This window comes from Bombina bombina, chromosome 7, assembly GCF_027579735.1.
Source record: "Bombina bombina isolate aBomBom1 chromosome 7, aBomBom1.pri, whole genome shotgun sequence".
Lineage (NCBI taxonomy): Eukaryota > Metazoa > Chordata > Amphibia > Anura > Bombinatoridae > Bombina > Bombina bombina.
The window spans coordinates 488,825,261-488,851,723 of record NC_069505.1 but is presented as its reverse complement, the minus strand read 5'-3'; the positions used below and the strand labels follow the sequence as shown (position 1 = coordinate 488,851,723).

The 26,463-nt window shown below is 39.1% G+C and overlaps 1 protein-coding gene across 1 annotated transcript in view; it reads left to right on the top strand.

Moving 5' to 3' along the window:
• RYR1 (ryanodine receptor 1) overlaps nucleotides 1-26,463 on the top strand; it is a 250,295-nt gene that overhangs the window by 54,635 nt on the left and 169,197 nt on the right. The window contains 15 exon segments of the mRNA XM_053721620.1: nucleotides 5,076-5,195; nucleotides 6,639-6,743; nucleotides 10,773-10,793; nucleotides 15,356-15,430; nucleotides 16,169-16,247; nucleotides 17,717-17,829; nucleotides 18,004-18,103; nucleotides 18,188-18,284; nucleotides 18,360-18,434; nucleotides 18,687-18,843; nucleotides 19,361-19,525; nucleotides 19,629-19,750; nucleotides 20,248-20,434; nucleotides 20,528-20,663; nucleotides 22,482-22,577. Coding sequence (XP_053577595.1) covers nucleotides 5,076-5,195; nucleotides 6,639-6,743; nucleotides 10,773-10,793; nucleotides 15,356-15,430; nucleotides 16,169-16,247; nucleotides 17,717-17,829; nucleotides 18,004-18,103; nucleotides 18,188-18,284; nucleotides 18,360-18,434; nucleotides 18,687-18,843; nucleotides 19,361-19,525; nucleotides 19,629-19,750; nucleotides 20,248-20,434; nucleotides 20,528-20,663; nucleotides 22,482-22,577 — 1,648 coding nt within the window.

Below are 26,463 nucleotides of genomic sequence, written 5' to 3'. Positions count from 1 at the left end.
AACTCCTACTGCTTCATATAACCCTCCCTACAACTTATCCTATTGCTCCATATAACCCTCCCTATAACTCCTCCTATTGCTCCATATAACCCTCCGTTTAACTCCTCCTATTGCTCCATATACACCTCCCTATAACTCCTCCTATTGCTCCATGTAACCCTCCCTATAACTCCTATTGCTCAATATAACCCTCCCTATAACTCCTCCTACTGCTCCATATAACCCTCCCTATAACTCTCCCTATAACTCCTCCTACTGCTTCATATAACCATATTTATAACTCTCCCTATAACTCCTCCTACTGCTTCATATAACCCTCCCTATAAATCCTCCTATTGCTCTATGTACCCCTCCCTATAACTCCTCCTATTGCTTCATATAACCCTCCCTATAACTCCTCCTATTGCTTCATATAACCCTCCCTATAACTGCTCCTATTGCTAAATATAACCCTCCTTATAACTTCTCCTATTGCTCCATGTAACCCTCCCTATAACTCCTCCTACTGCTCCATATAACCCTCCCTATAACTCTCCCTATTGCTCCATATAACCTCCCTATAACTCCTACTGCTCCATATAAGCATCCCTATAACTCCTCCTATTTCTCCATATAACCCCTCCCTATAACTCATCCTATTGCTCCATAAAACTCTCCCTATAACTCCTCCTATTGCACCATATAACCTCTCCCTATAACTCCTCCTATTGCTCCATATAACCCTCCCTATAACTCCTCCTATTGCTCCATATAACCCTCCTTATAACTCCTCCTATTGCTCCATATAACCCTCCCTATAACTCTTCCTATTGCTTCATATAACCCTCCCTATAACTCCATATAACCCTCCCTATAACTCATATTGCTACATATAACCCTCCTTATAACTTCTCCTATTGCTCCATATAACCCTCCATTTAACTCCTATTGCTCCATATAACCCTCCATATAACTCTTCCTATTGCTTCATATAACCCTCCCTATTACTCCTCCTATTGCTCCATATAACCCTCCATATAACTCCTCCTATTTCTCCATATAACCCTCCCTATAACTCCTCCTATTGCTTCATATAACCCTCCATATAACTCCTCCTATTGCTCCATATAACCCCCTTTAACTCCTCCTATTGCTCCATATAACCCTCCTTATAACTCATCCTTTTGCTTCATATAACCCTCCCTATAACTCCTCCTATTGCTCCATATAACCCTCCTTATAACTCATCCTTTTGCTCCATATAACCCTCCCTATAACTCCTTTTATTGCTCCATATAACCCTCCCTATAACTCCTCCTATTGCTCCATATAACCCTCTCTATAACTCCTCCTATTGCTCCATATAACCCTCCCTATAACTCCTCCTATTGCTCCATATAACCTCTCACTATAACTCCTCCTATTGCTCCATATAACCCTCCCTATAACTCCTCCTATTGCTCCATATAACCCTCTCTATAACTCCTCCTATTGCACCATATAACCCTCCCTATAACTCTTCCTATTGCTCCATATAACCCTTCCTATAACTCCTCCTATTGCTCCATATAACCCTCCCTGTAACTCCTCCTATTGCTCCATATAACCCTCCCTATAACTCTTCATATTGCTCCATATAACCCTCCCTATAACTCCTCCTATTGCTCCATATAACCTCTCACTATAACTCCTCCTATTGCTCCATATAACCCTCCCTATAACTCCTCCTATTGCTCCATATAACCTCTCACTATAACTCCTCCTATTGCTCCATATAACCCTCCCTATAACTCTTCCTATTGCTCCATATAACCCTTCCTATAACTCCTCCTATTGCTCCATATAACCCTCCCTATAACTCTTCCTATTGCTCCATATAACCCTTCCTATAACTCATTCTATTACACCATATAACCCTCCTTATAACTCCTATTGCTCCATATAACCCTCTCTATTACTCCTCCTATTGCTCCATATAACCCTTCCTATAACTCCTCCTATTGCTCCATATAACTCTCCCTATAACTCCTCCTTTTGCTCCATATAACCCTTCATATTACTCCTCCTATTGCTCCATATAACCCTTCCTATAACCCCTATTGCTCCATATAACCCTCCCTATATCTCCTCCTATTGCTCCATATAACCCTCCCTATAACTCCTATTGCTCCATATAACTCTCTCTATAACCCCTATTGCTCCATATAACCCTCCCTATATCTCCTCCTATTGCTCCATATAACCCTCCATATTACTCCTCCTATTGCTCCATATAACCCTTCCTATAACTCCTCCTATTGCTCCATATAACTCTCCCTATAACTCCTCCTTTTGCTCCATATAACCCTTCATATTACTCCTCCTATTGCTCCATATAACCCTTCCTTTAACCCCTATTGCTCCATATAACCCTCCCTATATCTCCTCCTATTGCTCCATATAACCCTCCCTATAACTCCTATTGCTCCATATAACTCTCTCTATAACCCCTATTGCTCCATATAACCCTCCCTATATCTCCTCCTATTGCTCCATATAACCCTCCCTATAACTCCTATTGCTCCATATAACTCTCTCTATAACTCTTCCTATTGCTCCATATAACTCCTCCTATTGATCCATATAACCCTCCCTATAACCCCTCCTATTGCTCCATATAACCTATCCCTATAACTCCTCCTATTGTTCCATATACCCCTCCCTATAACTCCTCATATTGCTTCATATAACCCTCGTTATAACTCCACCTATTGCTTCATATAACCCTACTTATAACTCCTCCTATTGCACCATATAACCCTCCTTATAACTACTATTGCTCTATATAACCTCTCTATAACTCCTCTTATTGCTCCATATAACCCTCCCTATAACTCCTACTTCTCCATATAACCCTCCCTATAACTCTCCCTATAACACTCCTATTGCTCCATATAACTCCTCCTATTGCTCCATATAACCCTCCCTATAACTTATCCTATTGCTCCATATAATCCTCCCTATAACTCCTTCTATTGCTCCATATAACCCTCCCTACAACTCCTACTGCTTCATATAACCCTCCCTACAACTTATCCTATTGCTCCATATAACCCTCCCTATAACTCCTCCTATTGCTCCATATAACCCTCCGTTTAACTCCTCCTATTGCTCCATATACACCTCCCTATAACTCCTCCTATTGCTCCATGTAACCCTCCCTATAACTCCTATTGCTCAATATAACCCTCCCTATAACTCCTCCTACTGCTCCATATAACCCTCCCTATAACTCTCCCTATAACTCCTCCTACTGCTTCATATAACCATATTTATAACTCTCCCTATAACTCCTCCTACTGCTTCATATAACCCTCCCTATAAATCCTCCTATTGCTCTATGTACCCCTCCCTATAACTCCTCCTATTGCTTCATATAACCCTCCCTATAACTCCTCCTATTGCTTCATATAACCCTCCCTATAACTCCTCCTATTGCTAAATATAACCCTCCTTATAACTCCTCCTATTGCTCCATGTAACCCTCCCTATAACTCCTCCTACTGCTCCATATAACCCTCCCTATAACTCTCCCTATTGCTCCATATAACCTCCCTATATCTCCTACTGCTCCATATAAGCATCCCTATAACTCCTCCTATTTCTCCATATAACCCCTCCCTATAACTCATCCTATTGCTCCATAAAACTCTCCCTATAACTCCTCCTATTGCACCATATAACCTCTCCCTATAACTCCTCCTATTGCTCCATATAACCCTCCCTATAACTCCTCCTATTGCTCCATATAACCCTCCTTATAACTCCTCCTATTGCTCCATATAACCCTCCCTATAACTCTTCCTATTGCTTCATATAACCCTCCCTATAACTCCATATAACCCTCCCTATAACTCATATTGCTACATATAACTTCTCCTATTGCTCCATATAACCCTCCATTTAACTCCTATTGCTCCATATAACCCTCCATATAACTCTTCCTATTGCTTCATATAACCCTCCCTATTACTCCTCCTATTGCTCCATATAACTATCCCTATAACTCCTCCTATTGCTCCATATAACCCTCCCTATAACTCCTCCTATTGCTCCATATAACCCTCCATATAACTCCTCCTATTGCTCCATATAACCCCCCTATAACTCCTCCTATTGCTCCATATAACCCTCCTTATAACTCATCCTTTTGCTCCATATAACCCTCCCTATAACTCCTTTTATTGCTCCATATAACCCTCCCTATAACTCCTCCTATTGCTCCATATAACCCTCTCTATAACTCCTCCTATTGCACCATATAACCCTCCCTATAACTCTTCCTATTGCTCCATATAACCCTCTCTATAACTCCTCCTATTGCTCCATATAACCCTCCCTATAACTCCTCCTATTGCTCCATATAACCTCTCACTATAACTCCTCCTATTGCTCCATATAACCCTCCCTATAACTCCTCCTATTGCTCCATATAACCCTCTCGATAACTCCTCCTATTGCACCATATAACCCTCCCTATAACTCTTCCTATTGCTCCATATAACCCTTCCTATAACTCCTCCTATTGCTCCATATAACCCTCCCTATAACTCCTACTATTGCTCCATATAACCCTCCCTATAACTCTTCCTATTGCTCCATATAACCCTCCCTATAACTCCTCCTATTGCTCCATATAACCTCTCACTATAACTCCTCCTATTGCTCCATATAACCCTCCCTATAACTCCTCATATTGCTCCATATAACCTCTCACTATAACTCCTCCTATTGCTCCATATAACCCTCCCTATAACTCTTCCTATTGCTCCATATAACCCTTCCTATAACTCCTCCTATTGCTCCATATAACCCTCCCTATAACTCTTCCTATTGCTCCATATAACCCTTCCTATAACTCATTCTATTACACCATATAACCCTCCTTATAAGTCCTATTGCTCCATATAACCCTCCCTATAACTCTTCCTATTGCTCCATATAACCCTCCCTATAACTCTTCCTATTGCTACATATAACCCTCCCTATAACTCTTCCTATTGCTCCATATAACCCTCCCTATAACTCTATTAAACCTTTTGTTTTTCACCTTGCAGGAAGATGTGGTGGTCCTGCAGTGCAGCGCCACCTTCCGTAAGGAACAAATAAAGATGTGTATGGGAGCCGAGGGTTTTGGGAACCGTCTTTGCTTCCTTGAATCTACATCCAACGCTCAGGTAACGATTTCCTTCTAAGATTATCCTGTAATGTCCTGTACAAATTTTACATCTCTGCATTGCTTTAATAAATACGTTTAATATAAGATTGTGTGCACCACAAAACATCAAGATAAATAAAGTGATACTTAAAGAGACTTTACGGTCAAAACTTAAATGCACATAGATTTATTACATCTTTGATTAGAAACATATTTGCAATATACATGTACTGGTAAAATGTTTCTTGTAAAAATGATCACTGTTTTAATGTTAAATTTTTTCTCTGCACGTGCATGTGAAGCATAGCTAGATATTCTCAGGGCACCAGCATTTTAAATACTGCAGCTACACAGAGCACCAGTGGGGCTTGTATCATGTCAGCAATTAATAAACTGAGTGATTACCAGATGGTACAAACACCTTAGGCTCTCTGAGCAAGTGATGTGTTTAAAATGCTAGTGCACGGTGCATACTTAAATATATTTTTAAAACAACTATCGCTTTTATTAGAAGCATTTTGCTAATACATGTATATTACAAAAATGCTTCTATTCATAACTGAAATGCACCCATGTGGACACCAATTTGGGTTGGTATGTCCCTTTTAGCCCCCACATAGATCCAATAGATTTCAGAGAAGGTTGATGTTTTTCACTTGATATTTGTTTCCTGTATCCTCAAAAAGAAGTATAGAGCTTTTAACAGCTTTTAATAAACCAACTGGTAAAAATAATATTAAAATCATGCAGGGGTTAAATTATCACTCAGGATAATTAACACTTTAATTATCTGCTACCAAAGTAGCTGTGTATACCATTTTTTTTAGCTAAACCACTGCTCAATCTACTTGGCAGTCCCGCCCACTCCTTGTGACTTATCCACCTACTGCTGTCTCCAACGTACGTTTTACTTTTCCTATGTTTTTTTCAAGGAGAATTTCTATAGGTGTCCTGTTCCTTTATATAATCCTTAAAGGGACAGTAAAGTCAAAATGATTATTTCATGATTCAGATAGAGCATGTGGTTTTAAACAACTTTCTAATTTGCTTTTATTATCAAATTTGCTTTGTTATTTTGATATTCTTTGTTGAAGACTAACCTTTGGTATGCTTGTAGGAATTTAGGAGCGTACACATATCTATAGCAGTCTATGGCAGCAGTGTTTGCAACTATGTATAACATTTTTATATCACAATGTTGCAAACACTGTTTACAGACGGCTAGAGACACATGCACGCTCCTGAGCTTACCTATGATTACCCTTTAACAACGAATACCAAGAGAACTAAGCAAAATTGAAAAAAGAAGTAAATTGGAAAGTTGATTCAAATGTCTTGCTCTATCCAATTAATTCATACAGTACGCTCAAGTAATGATTTCTTCTTCATTGCAGCCATAAGTCCATATATTCATCATTCCAATCCATCTTACCATGACCTTACGCGTTTCTCTTTTTTTTAGAATGTTCCTCCAGACCTTGCAATCTGCTGCTTTACACTGGAACAGTCCCTGTCCGTCAGGGCCTTACAGGAGATGCTGGCTAACAACATAGAGGCCGGGAGCGAGGTGAGAACATCCTATTAGGACCTCTCAGGTCCTTCACAAAAAACCTGAGGCTTTCTCTCTTGTCTTATCTGCTCACACAATCCTGCATTCTTGTACGCTGTGTTGCAATGTGTCAGAAATTTTTAATTTGCGATTTTTATATTAGTTCTTTAAAGGGACAATAAACACTAAATAAATACCAGATAGAATGATGCATTCAAAGAAAAGATTAGTCTGAGAATAACATTTACATATATTTTTTAAAGTTTCATTAGATGTTTAATTAATGACAAAATAAGTGTAAACAATGGGAGCTGCCATGTTGTAACTTAGGTTACCTTCTCTTCTGTAGCCAATTAGGGACAGTTATAAATAGGTCACTAGCGTGTGCAGCCAATGAGTGTGTGGTATATAACAGTGTTCTGCACTTTCATTTCTAACAGGACCTGAAAAGCTCACAATATCAGAATGGAATTACAGGAAAAGGAGACAAAATAAATAATGTTTTTTTATTTACAATTTATTTTTTTATATTACGATCTCAAATTGTTTAAGTCAAAATAAACTTTCCTGATTAAGACAGAGCATTTTTTAAAAAAAAAAAGTCACTATTTTCTTCTTTTAAAATTGTACCTTTTTTGCATTCTTTTGTTAAAACATATTTAAAAACAAGAAAACTTCCCAGTTTACTTTTATTATCAAATATACCCTTTTTATTGATATAATTTGTAAAACTTTTTATAAAACAATGTAGACATGTGCAGCCGCAAAAAATTCGGTTTGGTTTGGTTCGGATCGATTCGGACCGATTCGAATTTCGGTTCGGATCGATTCGAATTCGGAAGAAATCGAATGAATTCGTTTCGGATTCATTCGGATTCTTTCGGATTCGTGTGAAATTCGGTTCGGTTCGATTCGGTTCGAATCGATTCAGATTTTTCGGAATTTCGGCACTGTTAAGTGGGATGTGCTGTGTATTACATTAGTATACTGTACAATACTAGTGTAATACATGGCCATCCGAATCCATCCGATTCGGTAGATTCGGCACTGCCACAATTCGGAAATTCGAATCGATCCGAATTCGACAAAATTCGTCCGAATTTCGATTCGGACCAAACCGAATCGCACATGTCTAAAACAATGTTACTTGATATTCTTAAAGGTTCATCAAACCCCAAATGTATCTTTCAGATGGAGCATAACATTATCACATTTGCTTTGTTTTCTGATTATCCATTGTTAAAGATATGTAGGTATAGACCAGCACTCCTCTTCAACATAGTCTTTTCAATATATACTCCAGTGTGGGTGCAACACCTTTTTAGGTCTCTCCCTCAAAACCCATGTAGATATCCAAACATGAAGGTGGCACTCTCAGTGAAGTGAAAAAAACTACTTTGTTAAAGGGACGTTAGACACTAAACAAATGCCATAATTATGCAGTTAATGAGAAGATTAGTCTGAGAATAACATGTAGATAGATGTTTTTTTAAAAATGTCATTAACTTTTTAAATACCGGCAAAATAAAGTTTTAGTGTCTATAATACAATGGGAGCTGCCATGTTGTAACTTAGGTTACCTTCTCAGCTTTGGCCAATTAGGGACAGTTATAAATAGGTCACTAGAGTGTGTAGCCAATGGCTGTGTGGGATATAACAGTGTTCTGCACTTCCATTTCTAACAGGAACTGAAAAGCTCACAATGTCAGAATGGAACTAACTAGTAGGTGGGTATCATAAAGACCTCTCCATAAAAACTATGTAATAGAAGCTGCTTGTTTTTAAAGAGACAGTAGCTAAATAGGGACCCAATCAATGTACATTTCAAGAACTACAAAATACCTTTTAATCACTAAGTTGTTTCTAAATTCTAGGCTCAAAGCTAGCCCCTATAAATATATAGATCCAATACACCTAACTTACTTTTAGTTCGCTGGATAATAAATATCAAATATAAAATAATGGGAACTAAATCAAATTCCCTATTTAAATCTTTGTAGTACATTGTAATCCAGTCTCCATATCTATTTACTCTCCCTATATAACTAATAAATGATTAATTTTTGGGGGGATCATACTCCTAAAAAAAAACTAGGGGGAGATAGAATTAATGTACTCCAAAGTGGTTGATTGGCCTCTTTATTAATGGTGTGGGTCAATACAGGGGTCAAGTCCAACAGGAACGCAGGGGAACAGAGTTCCTGTACTAATTTTGCAGGTGGAACTAAGTTCCCCCTGGACAGAGAACAGAAGCATTTCAGTAATCACTGTTGTTGCTGGTGGGAGGAGCTGGAGCACAGTCTGGTTAGAGGGATAGAGAGATCCTCTAATAATGGGCAGTGACACTTCCTACAATTCGCTAAATGCAAGCCTGGCAGTGGTCCTGCTGTGTGATCACCCCGTACTGTGTGGAAAAAAATTTTTTTCCCTTCACAGAGAGTGCCACCTTCATATGTTTTCAAGTTTGGATCCTTTTTGAGGGGGCAGCAGTGCACTACTTAGAGTTATCTGAACACATCTGGTGAGCCAATGAAAAGAGGCATAAATGTGCAGCCACTATAGAGCAGCTAGCTCTAAGTAGCGCATTACTGCTCCTGAACCTGCCTAAGTACATTTTTCACAAAGGATACTAAGAGAACAAATCAAATTTGATAATAGAAGTTAATTAGAAATTAAATGCTCTATCTGAATCACAAAAGACAAATTTCGGCTGTTATGTCCGTTTAAGTTAATCAATAAAAAGTGACTAGAACCTTAACACAATATATACAAACCACATCAAAACACCAGGTTGGTTCCTCAAAAAGAGAAAAGGAAAATCAAAGTGTTTTAGTTTCTATGGGTTTAATTTTCTCTTTTTGAGAAACCAACCTTAAGATTTCTATCAAAATTTCGGTTATCCATCCACTCTAAATTAAAAAGGATGAGGACGGGGCTGGTCGTTAAGCCCTTAATGACCTCTGCCACGATCTCGCTAAAAGTAGCGAGATTGCGCTATTTCTGCATGCCCCACGAGTGGGGCAGTGCAGAAATAGTCTTGCAGAGGTACCGAAGCACTCTGTGTCCCTCTCTGTATCGGGCAGTGGTGGTGCTGATCATTGGTGGCATGGGAGGGTTAGGAGGGAGGCAGGTGGTGGCACATCGCTGGAGGGGGGCGGTAACAGGTGGGACCACTACACTACAGATAAAATGTATGCTAAGAGCAGCAGGGAGGGGGGAGGAGGGAGAAGGAGGTACAGGGGTATCCTAGGGGCCTATTTAACAAAGGTCTGTCGGACCTGATCCGACAGTGCGGATCAGGTCTGCCAGACCTCGCTGAATGCGGAGAGCAATACGCTCTCCGTATTCAGCATTGCACCAGTAGCTCTTGTGAGTTGCTGGTGCAATGCCGCCCCTTGCAGATTTGCGGCCAATCGGCAGCCAGCAAGGGGGGGGGGGTGTCAATCAACCCGGTCGTACTCGATCGGGTTGAATTGTGGCGATGTCTGTCCGCCTGCTCAGAGCAGACGGACAGGTTATGGAGCAGCGGTCTTTAGACTGCTGCTTCATAACTGGTGTTTCTGGCGAACCTGAAGGCTCGCCAGAAACACAGAGCATCAAGCTCCTTCCAGAGCCTTATAAATGGGCCCCCTAGAGTGGAGGGGGGAATAAAGGCTAGGGAAAGGATCATGGAGGGGGACATTTTGGCCGTGTACACAGGCTTTAACACTAGTTATATTTTGAAGGACATGCTTGGTGAACCTATGCAGTTTCAACTTCAAACTTCATGTCTTTTTGTTTTGAGCCATTATGTACTCTGTAATCAATGTTGCTGTCTCATGTAATGTGCATTTGTCAACTGCCGCAAAATATTCTTTGCATTTAGATCAGATATCATGTCCCATGACCAACCTTCTGGTTGACCCCAAGAAACTAGAGTTTAGGGTGTTTGATATTTTAGAATGCATTGTCATGGACATTTGATATACTGAGATATGTGGGCCGGCTCGCTTTGACTTAACTTCTTCTGTGTTTTGTTTTGGCTTTCTCTTTCTGTCTTCGTGCTAGGTGTCCAATTTGGATAAATGGGTATGTTCTGTGGCCTTGGTCTGCTTCCTAATGTGACCTCCCTTCTCCCTTTCCTATCACTGCTGAAACATCATCACTGCTCCGTCCTCCAAGGGTTTTGCTTATGCAACAGTCTTCCATTTTCTAAACTTAGCCCTGCTCTCATTTTAACACAGTTATTCCCTCCCCACTTCCACGCTTCATAAAACATTATATCCACTTTGCTTCCCCCAAGTGGTATAATGGATCCAGAAGTGATGAAGACATTTTCACAAGAGATTTCATGACTTCATCATTGCTTGGATTCTTCTCTGATCACGTCTCTGCTTAGCTTGGTACATTTTATCTTGAAATAGCCATTGTGTGGTTCTAGAGCTGTATTGTAAGCTGCTTTATATTCAAAGTTGGGTCCAGTAATTAACAATAATTAAAATTATATTTTTATATTTACTGTATATATCTTCTACTAAAACTGTATGAGATACAGAAAAACATTTATTTTTCTTTTGTTCAATCAGTTATATTGTCCAGCTCGTATTGCAGAAACCTCAGACTAAGGGCTCAATTCTCTAAAGCTCTCTACTCAGCTGCGATCATCTAAAAAAAGATCTGTCAGTGCTATGAGCCCCTTCACAAAATTCTTTAACAGGTCTGCCCTTTGGGCAGAGCGAGAGTGGCACCCACTCATGGACAGCTCTTTGGGGTTATGAGAAGGGGCAATATACATTCTTTATTTAGTTTGAGTTAATATTTATCAAATCAAGAGGTTAAATATTTTGTGTTATTCTCTATATAGGTAACAATTAATGTTGGGACAGGGTTGGTCCATTCAGGGAGCAGGGCAAACATTGGATGGGACCTTACAAATCAGTCTTGCCCAGGGCCCCACATATGTCTTTTCTGGTAAGCTGTGAATCTCTCTTAGAGGCGTTTCCTATATTTCTGTATGTGAAGGAGAGACCCATACAACAGTTATTGTAACATACAGAATGTATAATGTAAAAATCATAGTACACAGTAAAAATTATAATAAAAATAGCAAAGTAAAAACTATAATTTCATAACACAAAGAAAAAAAGGGACATGATACCTAAATGTTGAAGCACTTGAAAGTGATGTAACATAGCTGTAAAAATCTGACTCAGAAATATCACCTGAACATCTCTATGTAAAAAAAGGAAGATATTTTTTTTCAAAATAGTATTCACACCCCATTGTAAAGGTCTTTAAGCAGCAAATCAGTATGTCTGTCCGGGGATCTGCAAGGGAGCGTGCCTCATGCACACTCATATTATTTCCCTATTCAGTTTAAGGAAGTTTACTATGAAATCTCATGACATCATAGTTCATGACATCAGCACTGCTGTTCATTTCTTCTTTCATTCATTCATTCCTTCTTTTTTTTTAACCTGCAGCTGGACAGCAGCTGAAAGATAACTGTTTACAGAACACTTACTCTGGTGTGCTGAGGAAATTGTGAGGTAAAATATCTTCTCTTTTTACAAAGAGATGTTCAGGTAATATTTACTAGTCAGCTTTTTACAGCTATGTTGCATCACTTTCAAGTGATTTATCATATGAGTGTTATGTCCCTTTAAATCGTACTTAGCATTTTTTTCAACATAAAAAGAATCACATTCACTCTCCACTGAGAGATTCTCCTTTTTAGAGAATGGGGGCAGCTCACCACTTGCCAGGACGTCCAGGTTCAGACCCCCTTATTCAGATGTACAAGTAGGGTCTTCTCCTGCAAGTATTGGTGTGATGCTTTACTCCACGCCAGAGAATTATAGAGAATTGTGCCCTACGTCTTACTATTATGCTTATAATTTATAAGGACCACTTGCCTACTTAAATTTGGACCACAAACAAATTAGATTTCCACTAACCTGTACAGTATTAATAACTGAAAAAGTAATCTCCAGCTTCTGTTGAGCAAGAGATGAGGTTCTCAGCAGGTGACCTTCACCCAACCTTCCTCCTCTATGGTTTCCATGTTTTATTATTTGTTTGCAGAAGTCACTTTCTTTGACCTTCCTCCTCACCAGCACTAGACCTTTATCTTTTGCAACTATTGACTTATCCTTTTCTTAATCTCTTGTTCCTTTTTTTCCCTTTCCTTTCTCTCATGGCATGATACACTTTAAAACTCCTTATCTAACAGGTGAACTGAAGAAAATGTATAAAAAAATGGCACCTTTGATGAAGAACAACAGCTTGTGGATGGGGATGGAGGGAGGAATGGATCGGAATGCTTATTTATTCAGTCAAAGCTACAGATCTTGACACCAAGTGGTTGAATGGTTTCATAGGATGGACAAATGCTGTGCCTACAAAAAGAAAATAGAGGGACACAGCTCAGTATGAACAAAAGCTGTATATATTATTTGCTTATTTAATACACCAGTGCCACTCAGGGCTCAGTCTCTTTTTGTTCTTAGAGTAGAAGAGATATATTCTGTAGTACAGGGCTTGACAAACCCAGGAGCCAGGGAGTCACTGGCTCCAAGGAATTTACTCCTGGCTCCTAACGTTTTGGGTTATTCTCCATATATTTATACACAAATACCAATCTCTGGCTTCTAAAAACCATAGTTGTACATTTTGACTTCTCTGTGCATTATCAGCAAAATACTGTTGTACCTGCCTATGCCAGTATGCAAGTCTTTAACATCTGGTAGTAAGACATAGCAAGTTAAAAGAGACTGCACCTTGAGTGGCGCTGATCTGTGGGCATCATTTATTTTAGCTTTTGTCCATTGCAAGTGTCTCACTATTTCCTTTTTTATGCACACATGTAGACATTTTCCTCCCACTGAAAATTATATTTTCATTACAAAAATAAACAAAACAAAAAAATCAATAACTCAACATATGTCATTATTTCTTGCATGTAGTGAACACTTTCTGGATGGAATTAAAGGGACATGAAACTCAAAAATTTTCTTTCATGGTTGAGGTAGAGACTACAATTTTAAGAAAGTTTCCAATGTACTTCTGTTATTAATTTTACTTAAATCTATTGGTATCATTTGTTGAAAAGCAGGTAGAGCTGGTCTGGGGAACTATATGGCAGCAAGAATGCTTTTAACATCAAACATTTTGGAAACACTGCTGCCATCTAGTGATCAAAAGCATTCTTGCACAACTACTGCCATATTATTCTCCATATATGCTACCTATATAGGTATTTCTCTATCAAAGAATACCATGAGAACAAAGTCAATTTTATAATAGCAGTAAGTTGAAAACTATTGTTAAATTACCATATTGTCCCGAGTATAGGCCGCACCCAATTATAGGCCGCACCTTTAAAGTTTGGTGCCATTTTACAGAAATTTAAATTTTCACCTCTACACTTCTCCTCCTCTCCCTGCGAAATTTTCCAGACACTATGACCAGGCTCCACTGTCAGCTTGTGCCATCTCCAAGTCTAAAAAACTGTAACTTTGTGCAAAAAGTGTCCGTTCAGTCACATATGTATAAATTATAATGTCTATATATGTGCAAAGCGGACTGTGAAACCAAATGTTAATTAGATGCAATTGACGCTTAAACATCTGTCAGATGCTCTATGCTCACGGTAATGTCTCCATTTAGTCCTAAACTCAGGAGGGTTATGCTGACTGAGTTTGGGTCAGGTTATGCACTCGGTGTTCGGGGAGAATGTATGTATGCGTTAGGGGAACTACCTTGGTATCCAAGGCTTCCACATCTGAGCCATTCTCGTTACTATACGTATATAATCCCCACTTTCAATCGCAGACCACTGCTACTCCTTGTGCCAATCCTCTGCGTCCCATGTCATCGTAATCGATAGCCATAGTCACACCCCTTGGAGCCAATAGGCCTATTGAAAAACAGGAACCAACCACCAGGAAAATTAAACAGCGGTCCCAGTAACAAAAAATGAAGAGGATCCTGGGTGTTGAACTTTATTTAGCTTCAGTAAAAAACATCATATAGACATGTCTATATGATGTTTTCTACTGACGCTAAATAAAGTTCACTTTTTAACTTCAACACTCGGGATCCTCTTAATTTTTTGCCATCTCCAAGTCTGTCCGCCCACTGCCCAGCCCCATCGTCACGCTCCTCACTGCTGCGGTCTACTCCTCTCCTCCTGTCTGCTCCGCTCAAGCCTCCAACCGCCCATAGCACACACGCTGCTGCAAAAACTGCAAATAACACCTGATTGTAGGCCGCATCCGATTATAGGCCACACCCCTAATTTAAAGATTTACATTAGGGGGGAAAAGTGCGGCCTATACTCGGGACAATACGATATATGCTCTATCAGAATCATGGAAGAAAAAATTTGAGTTTCGTGTCCCTTTTAAGGACCAATTTCCCATTAATATTTGATATTTGGGGATTTGCATGAACTTTTTGCCCAAGATATATATTAACGAAGTACATTTTTTCCATAAGACAATCATCATACAGCGTTTGTTATGGTGATGAATTATACATCACAAGAAAACACTTGTGATTGTCCCTATTCCTCAAGATAACCAAGGTTCTTGCTCTACAAAACTTATAATGTCTCCACTAACTTTTTACCTGTCTTCCCATTTTGGCAGTCGTCTCAAGGTGGGGGACATCGGACATTACTCTACGGCCATGCAATTCTGTTGAAACACTGTCACAGCGACATGGTTAGTTGCCTGAAATTTCACATTTCAACATTTTGCTATGACGCTCAGTTGTAGATAAATTATTTTTGCAAAATTCAACACAAAATCAAAATTAGAAAATAAATAAATATGTGAATGTCAGGGGTGGACTGAGACCAATCAGGGTCCCGGGCAAAAATTAGGAAAGGGTCCCACACTGTCTCACGCTGACCCAAATGTATTAAAATGTATGCAAATGAACATGGTAGATCCCCTGCGCTGCGCCTCAGGCCCCCCAACCTCCAGGACCAGGACCCCCAATATCAAGAGCCAGAAACAGGGTCCCCAACCTCCAGGGCTAGATCTCATACTCCATGGACCTCACAGTGACAGACCCCCCCATTCTAGGACCCCCAGCAACAAACCCCACATCCACACACAAGGCCCCCATACTGTGGTTTGGGCCCACACTAAACTGCTAAGTAACTGATAGGGCAGCTGTCAGCCCCAGCTTAAACAGCACACCAGAAGCCATGGAAATGCCTTTTGTGGGGCCCCTGACATGCTGGGCCCTTGGTCCAGGTTCAATTTGCCCGGCTAATCAGTCCGCCCCTGGTGAATGTATACCATCTTATAATGTAAAAATATTTTCTTACTGATCTGTATTTTCTCTTATATAATCCCCCCAACAAAATTTAAATTAGAAATATTATTTATCAACCTAGTAATCTCTAATTGGAGGTTCACTCAATCCTCTAAGATTTCTTTGTGTCTATTTAGTATCTCTGCTGTCTCACCACATCAAGATCACTCACTGATAAGCTTGCGTTTGATGTTGGTCTTCAAGAAGATTCAACAGGTATGTTGAATTAACTGAGTAATACATGGAAAACTGGCTATATCGATGGTATCTATCATCTATCTATCTATCTATCTATCTATCTATCTATCTATCTTTATTATTATTCCAATTGCCAGTTGCGCACGGAGACAAAGCTTTTCAGTTCCTAAGTTATTCTATTTAGTTGGATCACTAAAGTAGGACTAAGCAAACTATAACTAATGTGTCACATAAGGTCCTCCTAGTTTTTCTGGGTGATTCCACCACTGAGCAAAAAAGGCAGTTCCACATTTCTTATTAGGTAATTACACGTTTATTTGTACCAAATGTCTTATGTTTGAGTAGTATATACAGTTTAACTACTGTTGGAGTGTATTAAATTGTTTACAAGTATTTCCTTTACCCTTATATTAGCATTTGAAATAGTTGATTCCGCCTGTGGTATCCCCACCTATTCTGAAAGTTTTTGGCCTTAGGTCCAAGCTATAGATAAGCTGTGTAAACACAACCAGCAGAGGAAATTATATTCCCAGTGGGGTATAGAAGAGATAAAGTAATAAAATGATCATTTTCAATTGTTCTCTCCAAGTATTGGCCTTTGGTTTACGGACAGATATAAGATAAAGAAGCATGTATATATAGACAATGTGATAAAGTAATGAGATCTGATTATACCTACAGATATATGATACATACATGTATATGTACACAGTGTGATACAGTAATGAGATCTGATTATACCTACAGATATAAGATAAAGACACATGTATATGTACACAATGTGATAAAGTAATGAGATCTGATTATACCTACAGATATAAGATACAGACACATGTATATGTACACAGTGTGATACAGTAATGAGATCTGATTATACCTACAGATATATGATACATACATGTATATGTACACAGTGTGATACAGTAATGAGATCTGATTATACCTACAGATATAAGATAAAGACACATGTATATGTACACAATGTGATAAAGTAATGAGATCTGATTATACCTACAAGCTCAACCAATTTTATTAGGTTGTGGCTTCAAAACACAAAATCAGCTATTTCATATACACAAATAAACCTTAAAAAGCTAATTCTCATACATTTTATACTCTGCAACTGGTAAAAAAAGTAATTTGAAACACATTAAGGGAAATCTATTTTACAGTATACTGTCCCTTTAACTAACAATATAATTATAATATACCTTTCTTTTGAGACATTATCTTTTTTTTTAAACCATTAGTGACTGGCTCTTTATATAAAAAAAAAGTGAGGACACTCCTGCAATAAAACATGGGATAGTGATTAAAAGCTAAGCAAATTAGCTCCATAGGTACCTAATGAGTAATGTATTGCGGAAATGTTTTCCAAATCACTACAAAGGTAGTCAACCGAGTTTTGTTCTGGCCAGTAGTAGGTCATATTTGATAGATTTAAAAGTATTTTCTGACTTCTATCTGCTGTGACTTTTGGTGACAAGGAGAAGCTTGCTGGTGGACCATACACCCAGCATCCAAACAGCGTTCAGAAGGTGAGAAGGTGCGTGTAGGAGATGATCTGATTCTTGTCAGCGTGTCCTCAGAGCGATACCTGGTAAGCCTTGTTGACTGATTAATGTTCTTTATTGATTTCTATCTTGCTTCATTCTTACTACTTTTTCTACCTTCTCTTCCTGCTTTGTTTCTTGTTTTCCCATCTATTTTCTCTTTTGTAATACATCACTTTCATGATTTATTCTCCTTATTTCTTACTCTTTCTTCTCTCCAGCATCTCTCCACTGCCAGCGGAGACCTCCAAGTAGATGCCTCTTTTATGCAAACACTCTGGAATATGAACCCAATCACCTCTGGTTGTGAGATATCTGAAGGTAAGTTGAACACTACCCTCATGCTATGAAAAGTTGACAGCATAAAATATAATGGTTCATTGCAACAATGGAATATTTTGTCAGGATATCTGACCGGTGGACATGTCCTCCGTCTCTACCATGGTCATATGGATGAATGTCTGACCATCTCCTCTACTGACCAAGGAGAAGAGCAGCGCAGGTATGTTACACATCTCAGGGCATTTTTTAAGGGTTGTGAAGATCCTAAAACTAATTGTTATCTCTCTATTGGCAGATTTCCTCATTACGAGGGAGGGAGCGTATGTTCACAAGCTCGCTCCTTATGGCGCCTTGAGCCCCTGAGAATAAGGTAATTATGGGGTTGATCCTAATCCTTTAGAAAAATGTATCTAATAGATTTCTACAGAAATTCACCATTCAAATCTATGGGTATATTTGATAAGTCCTTTGATATGTTTTTATATAAAATTGGGGGTCAACCCCTATGTTGCAAAAATATTAATTTCTGCCAAGCCAAGATTTAAAATGCTGGGAAATTAGCAGAATTAAGTATATGCAAAAGGCTTCACGCTATATATAGAATTAATTAATGTCTTTATAGCTGGAGTGGGAGCCACATGAGATGGGGCCAGCCATTCCGTGTGCGGCACGTGACCACTGGAAGGTATCTGGCACTTGAGGAGGAAAAAGGGATGATATTGATGGAACCAGAGAGAGCAAACACTAAGGCTACTGCATTTTGCTTTCGGCCTTCCAAGGTGAGAGGGGTCTTACATGTCCTATCCTCTCACAGAGTCTTTTGCTGTTGGATTTAATTTCCTGGTTGTTAATAGTTGATCGATTTTTCTTCTTTGTCTTGATTTCTCTACTTTCTTAAAGGATGACTTCTTCACTTACTCCCTTTTTACACTCCCTCTTTTTCCCTTTTAACCCATCTTGTTTTCCTTCGTTCTTTGCATTCCTTCCTTCCTTCATTCCTTCCTTAATTCCTTCCTTCCTTCCCTGCCCTTCCTTCCCTTATTACTTTCTCGATCTGTTTTCCCATAAATTTCAAAGTACAGCTAATACTACTTTCTCCCATATGCCCTACCACAGTTGTCTTTGTTTAGTCATTTTCACCCTTCCTTGAAGGGATGGAATCTGCTAAGATCAAGTTTGATACTTATAACTAATAGTACTTTCACTATATAGCAAATACTACTTTCCCTCATATGCCCTACTTAATTATTTTGCTTTCCGCCCTTTAATTTATTCAATATGATTAATAACCTTTAGGAAAAGATAGATGTTTCTCCTAAAAGAGATGTTGAAGGGATGGGTCCTGCTGAGATCAAGTATGGAGAGTCCATGTGTTTTGTGCAACATGTCAAAACAAGCCTGTGGCTCACATATGCAGCAGCAGATTCCAAGGTTGTGCGTTTGGGGCCCCCAAAGCGTAAGGTGAGACCTGTTTTCTTGCTTGTCTATTTTGTCTTCATTGATGAGGTGAAAGACTTCTGTTGGGTTTCACCCCATTGATTGATGTCTCATTTTGTCTATTCAGGCTATTCTTCACCAAGAAGGTCATATGGATGATGCTCTATCTCTGTCACGCTCCCAGAGAGAGGAATCTCAGGCTGCTCGGATGATATACAGCACAATTGGGCTCTTCAGTCTCTTTATCAAGTAAGTATTCCCATTATGAGGGTAGTCTTGCTAATTTGGAGGTAACAAACTAAAAAATATCAAGCTTACTTAATTCTTTTGGAGAAATTCTTGGTAAAGAGACATTCTAATTTAAACATTACTAAATCATCACTGACACTAGCTTACTATGTTTCTTTAATCACTGGAATGACAAAAAACACATAGATAAAATAATACTTTAAGAGCAGAGCAGTACATGGCCGGTATGCCAGTCAAGTGTGCCAGAAAAGTAGCCGCCAATCACCAGTCATATCCTGCTCAGCAGCTTCAAGGCTTGCAGCTGAGTTTAATCCCTTTTTCAGGGTTTAAACACATAGCAATATAGGTGCAGCAATGCAAAAATATAGGTGCTCTAATGTGATAGATTGATTGTCTGTCTGCTATTTTTGTTTTAGAATGTCCAGCTTAACTCACAATTTAACTCAGTGCAGGATGCATCTTAGAGGTTATTCATTTTGGTTTTCTGTGTTTTCCAGGGGCCTGGACAGCTTGAGTTCAAAGAACAAACCAGCAAAACCTGTGTCCCTCCCTATTGACATGGTCATCCTTACCCTACAGGATCTAATTGGCTATTTCCAGCACCCAGAAGAAGAGCTCCAACATGAGGAAAAGCAGACCAAGCTACGTTCTCTCAAGAACCGCCAGAACCTCTTCCAGGAGGAGGTGAAAGACTGAGAGTAGAAGAATATAAATATAGTGTTGATTATCAAGTCCTTGTGTTTTTAGACCACTGTTTTTCTTCTCTGTCTTCCATAGGGTGTCATCGCCCTGGTCCTGGACTGTATAGATCGACTCAACATCTACAGCACGGCTGCACATTTTGCAGAATTTGCTGGAGAAGAAGCTGCAGAATCATGGAAAGAAATTGTAAACTTGCTCTATGAGCTTCTTGGTATGAATTTTCTTGCTATGGTATTATTATGTATGCCTTGGTATATGCTCTTATATAAAGTCACCTATATTTAGAGAGGCTCTCATGCTTACAATCTAAAAGAGAAGGTTATAATACAGAAGGGAAATAGAAGTCAGATACATGGTCTTTGTGAGTAATATGATCTGAGCATGGGACATTATAGATAGCAAGAGTATGAAGAAGAAAATAGTGGTACGAGGAAATAGTCCCCATTGAAAAGTGTAATGGTGAATCTGTAGGATACTAGGTTGGGATGTAAGCAAGGCCGGATTGGTCTACCAGGAGCTTTCCCGGTGGGCTGCAGAAGCTGGGGATGGCCAGTACAAATTCAAGGTGGTGGTGCTGCTGTATCACCTCTTTTGTTTTCTCTTCTTAGTTAAAAGTATTAAGGTCACAAAATATTTCCTTGTACGTTTTATTTTCTAGACCATGTGCCATTTAGTAGCCTTCCTTTGAATGTTTTCTAGTGTCCGGTCAAGTCACACTGTGAGACAGAATGACACACTGTTTCGAGTGTATTCTCCAGATCACACTATAAATAATCATTTTTATGCAGCTAAAAGGATTTATGGATTAAATTGGGTTGTAGGCTGCCTATATAACAACAATCTTACATTTCTTAAAATATAAACTTATATCATTTCAATCTGAAAGAATATTGAGGGAAGGAGTATCTCAGTAATCCCCTATGAGACAAATGGGGCGTGTGCATTCTATAGACTCAAGAGAAAATAGGGCTGGTCTTCAATTTTTTCCAGGGCTGCTTTTTTATACCTAGTCCGGCCCTGAATGTAAGTTTTGGATGAGGGAACAGACATGGGGAGTAGAAGTGTTTCTAGCTAAGTAGATTAGAAGAAGGGGAGGGGGGTTGGGGAGATACACAAGGCACATATATTAATGAGAGAAAGTGTATTTGAAAAAAAAAAACATACAAAAAAAAAAACAGACACTCCATGTTATTCATGAATGTCCCTATAATACAAGGGGATTCCTTATCAAACCTGCAGATCTTTTGTGTATCTGTGTAAGTGAAACGGTATCATTCAGGTGCCTCTGCCTGAATGACACCGTTTCACTTACACAGATACACAGAAGAGATGCAGGTTTGATGAGGAATCCCCTTGTATTATCAGTCTGTGATGTGCACCAGGAGTCCCAGTTTAGAAATCGAATACTGAATTTGTAGGATACACAAAGGGAATGTACATTAATTGAAGACAATGTTGGAATTTAAAGGGACACTAAACCCAATTTTTTTCTTTCATGATTCAGATAGAGCAGACAATTTTAAGCAACTTTCTAATATACTCCTATTATCAATTTTTCTTCCTTCTCTTGGTATCTTTATTTGAAAAAGCAGTAATGAAAGCTTGGGAGCCATTTTTGGTTTAGCACCCTGGGTAGCGCTACATGTAGCCACCAATAACAAAGTGCTACCCAGGGTGCTGAATCAAAAATGGGTCAGCTCCTAAGCTTTCATTACTGCTTTTTCAAATAAAGATTCAAAGAGAATGAAGAAAAATTGATAATAGGATTAAATTAGAAATTTGCTTAAAATTCCTGCTCTATCTGAATCATGAAAGAAAAAAATTGGGTTTAGTATCCCTTTAACCTTTACTCATGTAGACCAGATATCATTCTCACTTATAATTCACTTCCAATCCTCACATATTACAGTTGTCAGCTCCTGATCTATTTAAATAGCATAAATGCATTGTTAACTTCCATAGAGTTTTAATCTTAAATAGAGTCGTTCTGTTCTGGAATAATTAACTTTTTGTTCTTGGTGCCCCACAGCGGCTCTGATTAGAGGGAACCGGTCCAACTGTGCCCTTTTCTCTAATAACCTTGATTGGGTTGTGAGTAAACTTGACAGACTGGAAGCTTCATCAGGTAATGGACTGATACACTTGGAAAATCTTATTAGAGTCATAAACAGATTTCTAGTCTTTACAATTTCAGTAATTTTATTTTTTTATAAGAAATTATTCTGGTTACCATCTCCTGTAACTATTTTACTTTACCTGATATTTGCAGCTAGCTTATAAGTGAGGGGTTTATTCCAATCCATCGAGAGAGTCAAATTAAAGTAAAGGTAAACTTTGATGAATCAAAACCTGGTTTTTAAAAATAATATTAAAAACAGGGGCACTTTCATTCATCAAATTTTAGAAAGCAGCCGTTTTGTTTAAAAACTTACCTTTCTTCTCTTCACAGCCAGAGCAGCTTCCCCCGCACGGAGATCCTCTCTTCACACCTCAGCAATGACTAATCTGGCTTCCTCCAATCATGGCTTTCCCCCCAGGGGAATCATTGCCTGAGGCCATGCCGTGATTGGAGGAAGCCGGATTAGTCATTGCTGAGGTGTGAAGAGAGGATCTCCGTGCGGGGGAAGCTGCTCCGGCTGTGAAGAATGGCTGCTTTTTAAACTTTGATGAACAATAGTGCTCCTGTTTTTAATAGTATTTTTTGAAAACTGGGCTTTCATTCATCAAAGTTTACCTTCACTTTAAGTATTTCACAAAGTTTCTCACTACCTTTAGCCAATTCAAGACCATTTCAATCAATTTAAGTATCATTTGATAACCTAGTTTATGATTTTCAAAGTGATTTTGAGAGAATACACAAAAATATAAACCAGAAGCAGTCAACTAAGATTTACAGAGCTCAATAGCGTCCCTATTGGATGATGCCCTCCCAAGGTACAGTCTCTCTTGGCCCAAGTGCACCTGTTTACTGAAGAGAACTTTCCTGCACTATTTCAGTCTGATCACATCTATAAGGACACTTCAGCCCCAAAATACCTGGGAATTCTCTTCTGAACAAAGGGTTTGTACAGCTAACCACAGACGTACATTTTGGTATGTATGGGCCTCGTCAGTGGAGTTGCTCCTTTAATACAAGCTTGCTGTTATTGGTACACAATAACATATTTTAATTAATTTAATGTGTCATACAAAGCAACCAACTTTTAGTTAATGTTAAATGTATATATATATATTTTTTTATATAATTATAAGAATACAGAAATAATATCAAACATAGAAGTCAAAGAACATTTGGGTAACAGTGATCATAACATGGTCACGTTTGAAATCACTTTCCATTAAAAGTGTTACAAGGGCTCAACCAAGACTTTATTTTATTAAAGAAAAATTTAATGATTTAAGGAAATCATTAAATAGCATAAATTGGGACAAAGTATACTCTAATACAAATTCAGACGATAAATAGATAACATTGAAAACTTTGTTAACTAAATATACACATCGACACATACCACATTGTTATAAAAAGAAAATAAATAAATGTAAGCCAATGTGGGTAAATAAAAGTTTGAAAGAAATTAGGAATAAAAAGAGAATTTAGGGAAAAAAAAAACGTAAAGGCATTTAAATTATTCAAATAAAATAGTACAGACTCAACATTCCAAATATATAAGGAATGTAAACAAAGAAGGAGAAAGCATTCAAATTAGCCAACATTAAAACAATGAAAGATGAATTGGAAAGGATTCTAAGTCAAACTCTAAAAATATATATCAATGACAAAAAATCTAAGAGGGAAAATATAGATACATTAAAATGTGAGATGTGTAGCATGAGCAACAGTGACAGGGAGAAGGCTGAGGTACTAAACCAGTTCTTTTCTTCAGTATACACAAAAGAGGAATGAATAGGAGATACTTTGAAACAAACTAGAACATACAAGCCCATACCAATAACTGGGTTATCTCTAGGTGATATCAGGAAAAAAAACCCGGATAATATTAAGTTAAATAAAACTCCAGGGACAGATGGAAGACACCCAAAAGGGTTTTAAGGGAACTGCACTGTTATAGACGAAACTCTACTCTTAATTCTCATTAACCTCAAACGTAGTACCCCAGGACTGGCGTAAAGCTGATGCAGGGCTGATGCAGGAGGGTAAAGACCAGTTAGTCTGACATTGATAGTGGGAAAGATACTTGAAGGGATAATAAGGAATTATATTCATGAGTATATTCATGTAAACAAGATTATCAGCTCAAATTACAATGGTTTTATGAGAAATGGATCATGTCAAACTAATCTAATTAGACTCTATGAAGATGTATGTAAAATATAGATAAAGGGGAATCAGTAGATTTGATATACTTGGACTTTGCAAAGGCTTTTGATACAATTGAATTAAAGGGACAGTCTAAGTGAAAATTGTTATTGTTTAAAAAGATAGATAATCCCTTTATTACCCATTCCCCAGTTTTGCATAATCAACACTGTTATATTAATATACTTTTTACCTCTGTGATTACCTTGTATCTAAGCCTCTGCAGACTGCCCCTTATCTCAGTTCTAGCATTTTAGCCAATCAGTGCCCTCTCATAAGTTATTCCACAGTCGTGAGTACAATGTTATCTATATGGCACACATGAACTAACTTCCTTTATCTGTAAAAAACTGTAAAAATGTACAGATAAGAGGTGGCCTTCAAGGGCTTAGAAATTAGCATATGAGCCTACCTAGGTTTAGCTTTCAGCAAAGAATACCAAGAGAACAAAGCAAATTTGATGATAAAAGTAAATTGGAAAGTTGTTTAAAACGACATGCCCTATCTGAATTATGAAAGTTTAATTTTGACTAGACTGTCCCTTTAAAAGAGACTATTAAAAAAACATTTAGAAATCATCCAAAATGTAAACTCATATTATATACTAGTCCTAAAGCCCGTTCACACGGGCCATTTTTTGCAGTACAGCGGTCCCACCCCTTGCTCTCTCTCTCCCCCTCTCTTTTGTGCTCTCTCCCCCTCTCTTTTGCGCTCTCTCCCCCTCTCTTTTGCGCTCTGTCTCGCTCCACCTCTCTTTTGCTCTCTCTCTCCCCCTCTCTTTTGCGCTCTCTCCCCTTCTCTTTTGCGCTCTCTCCCCCTCTCTTTTGCGCTCTCTCCCCCTCTCTTTTGCGCTCTCTCCCCTCTCTATTGCGCTCTCTCCCCCTCTCTTTTGCGCTCTCTCGCTCCACCTTTCTTTTGCTCTCTCTCTCCCCCCTCTCTTTTGCTCCCTCTCCCGCCTCTCTTTTGCTTTCTCTCCCCCCTCTCTTTTGCTCTCTCTCCCCCTCTTTTACGCTCTCTCCCCCCCTCTCTTTTGCGCTCTCTCTCTCTTTTGCACTCTCTCCCCCCTCTTTTGCGCCCTCTCTCCCCCTCTCTTTTGCGCTCTCTCTCCCCCTCTCTTTTGTGCTCTCTCTCCCCCTCTCTTTTGTGCTCTCTCTCCCCCTCTTTTGCACGCTCTCTCTCTCCCCCCTTTTGCGCGCTCTCTCCCCCTCTCTTTTGCGCTCTCTCTCTCCCCCTCTCTTTTGCACTCTCTCCCCCTCTCTTTTGCACTCTCTCCCCCTCTCTTTTGCGCTCTCTCTCTCTTACCCTCTTTTGCGCTCTCTCTCCCCCTCTTCTCTTTTGCGCTCTCTCTCTCCCCCCCTCTCTTTTGCTCTCTCTCTCCATCCCTCTCTTTTGCTCTTTCTCTCCATCCCTCTCTTTTGCTCTTTCTCTCCATCCCTCTCTTTTGCTCTCTCTCTCCCCCTCTCTTTTGCTCTTTCTCTCCCCCCTCTCTTTTGCTTTCTCTCTCCCCCCTCTCTCTCCCCTCTCTTTTGCTCTCTCTCCCCCCTCTCTTCTGCACTTTCCCCTCTCTTCTGCTTTTCCCCCTCTCTTTAGCTCTTTCCTATCTCTTTTTTTCTCTCCCCCTCGCTTTCTATTTCTCTCCCCTCTTGGTCGCGCCGAGCGTGCCCAGCCACGCCCCCGCCATGCCCGACCA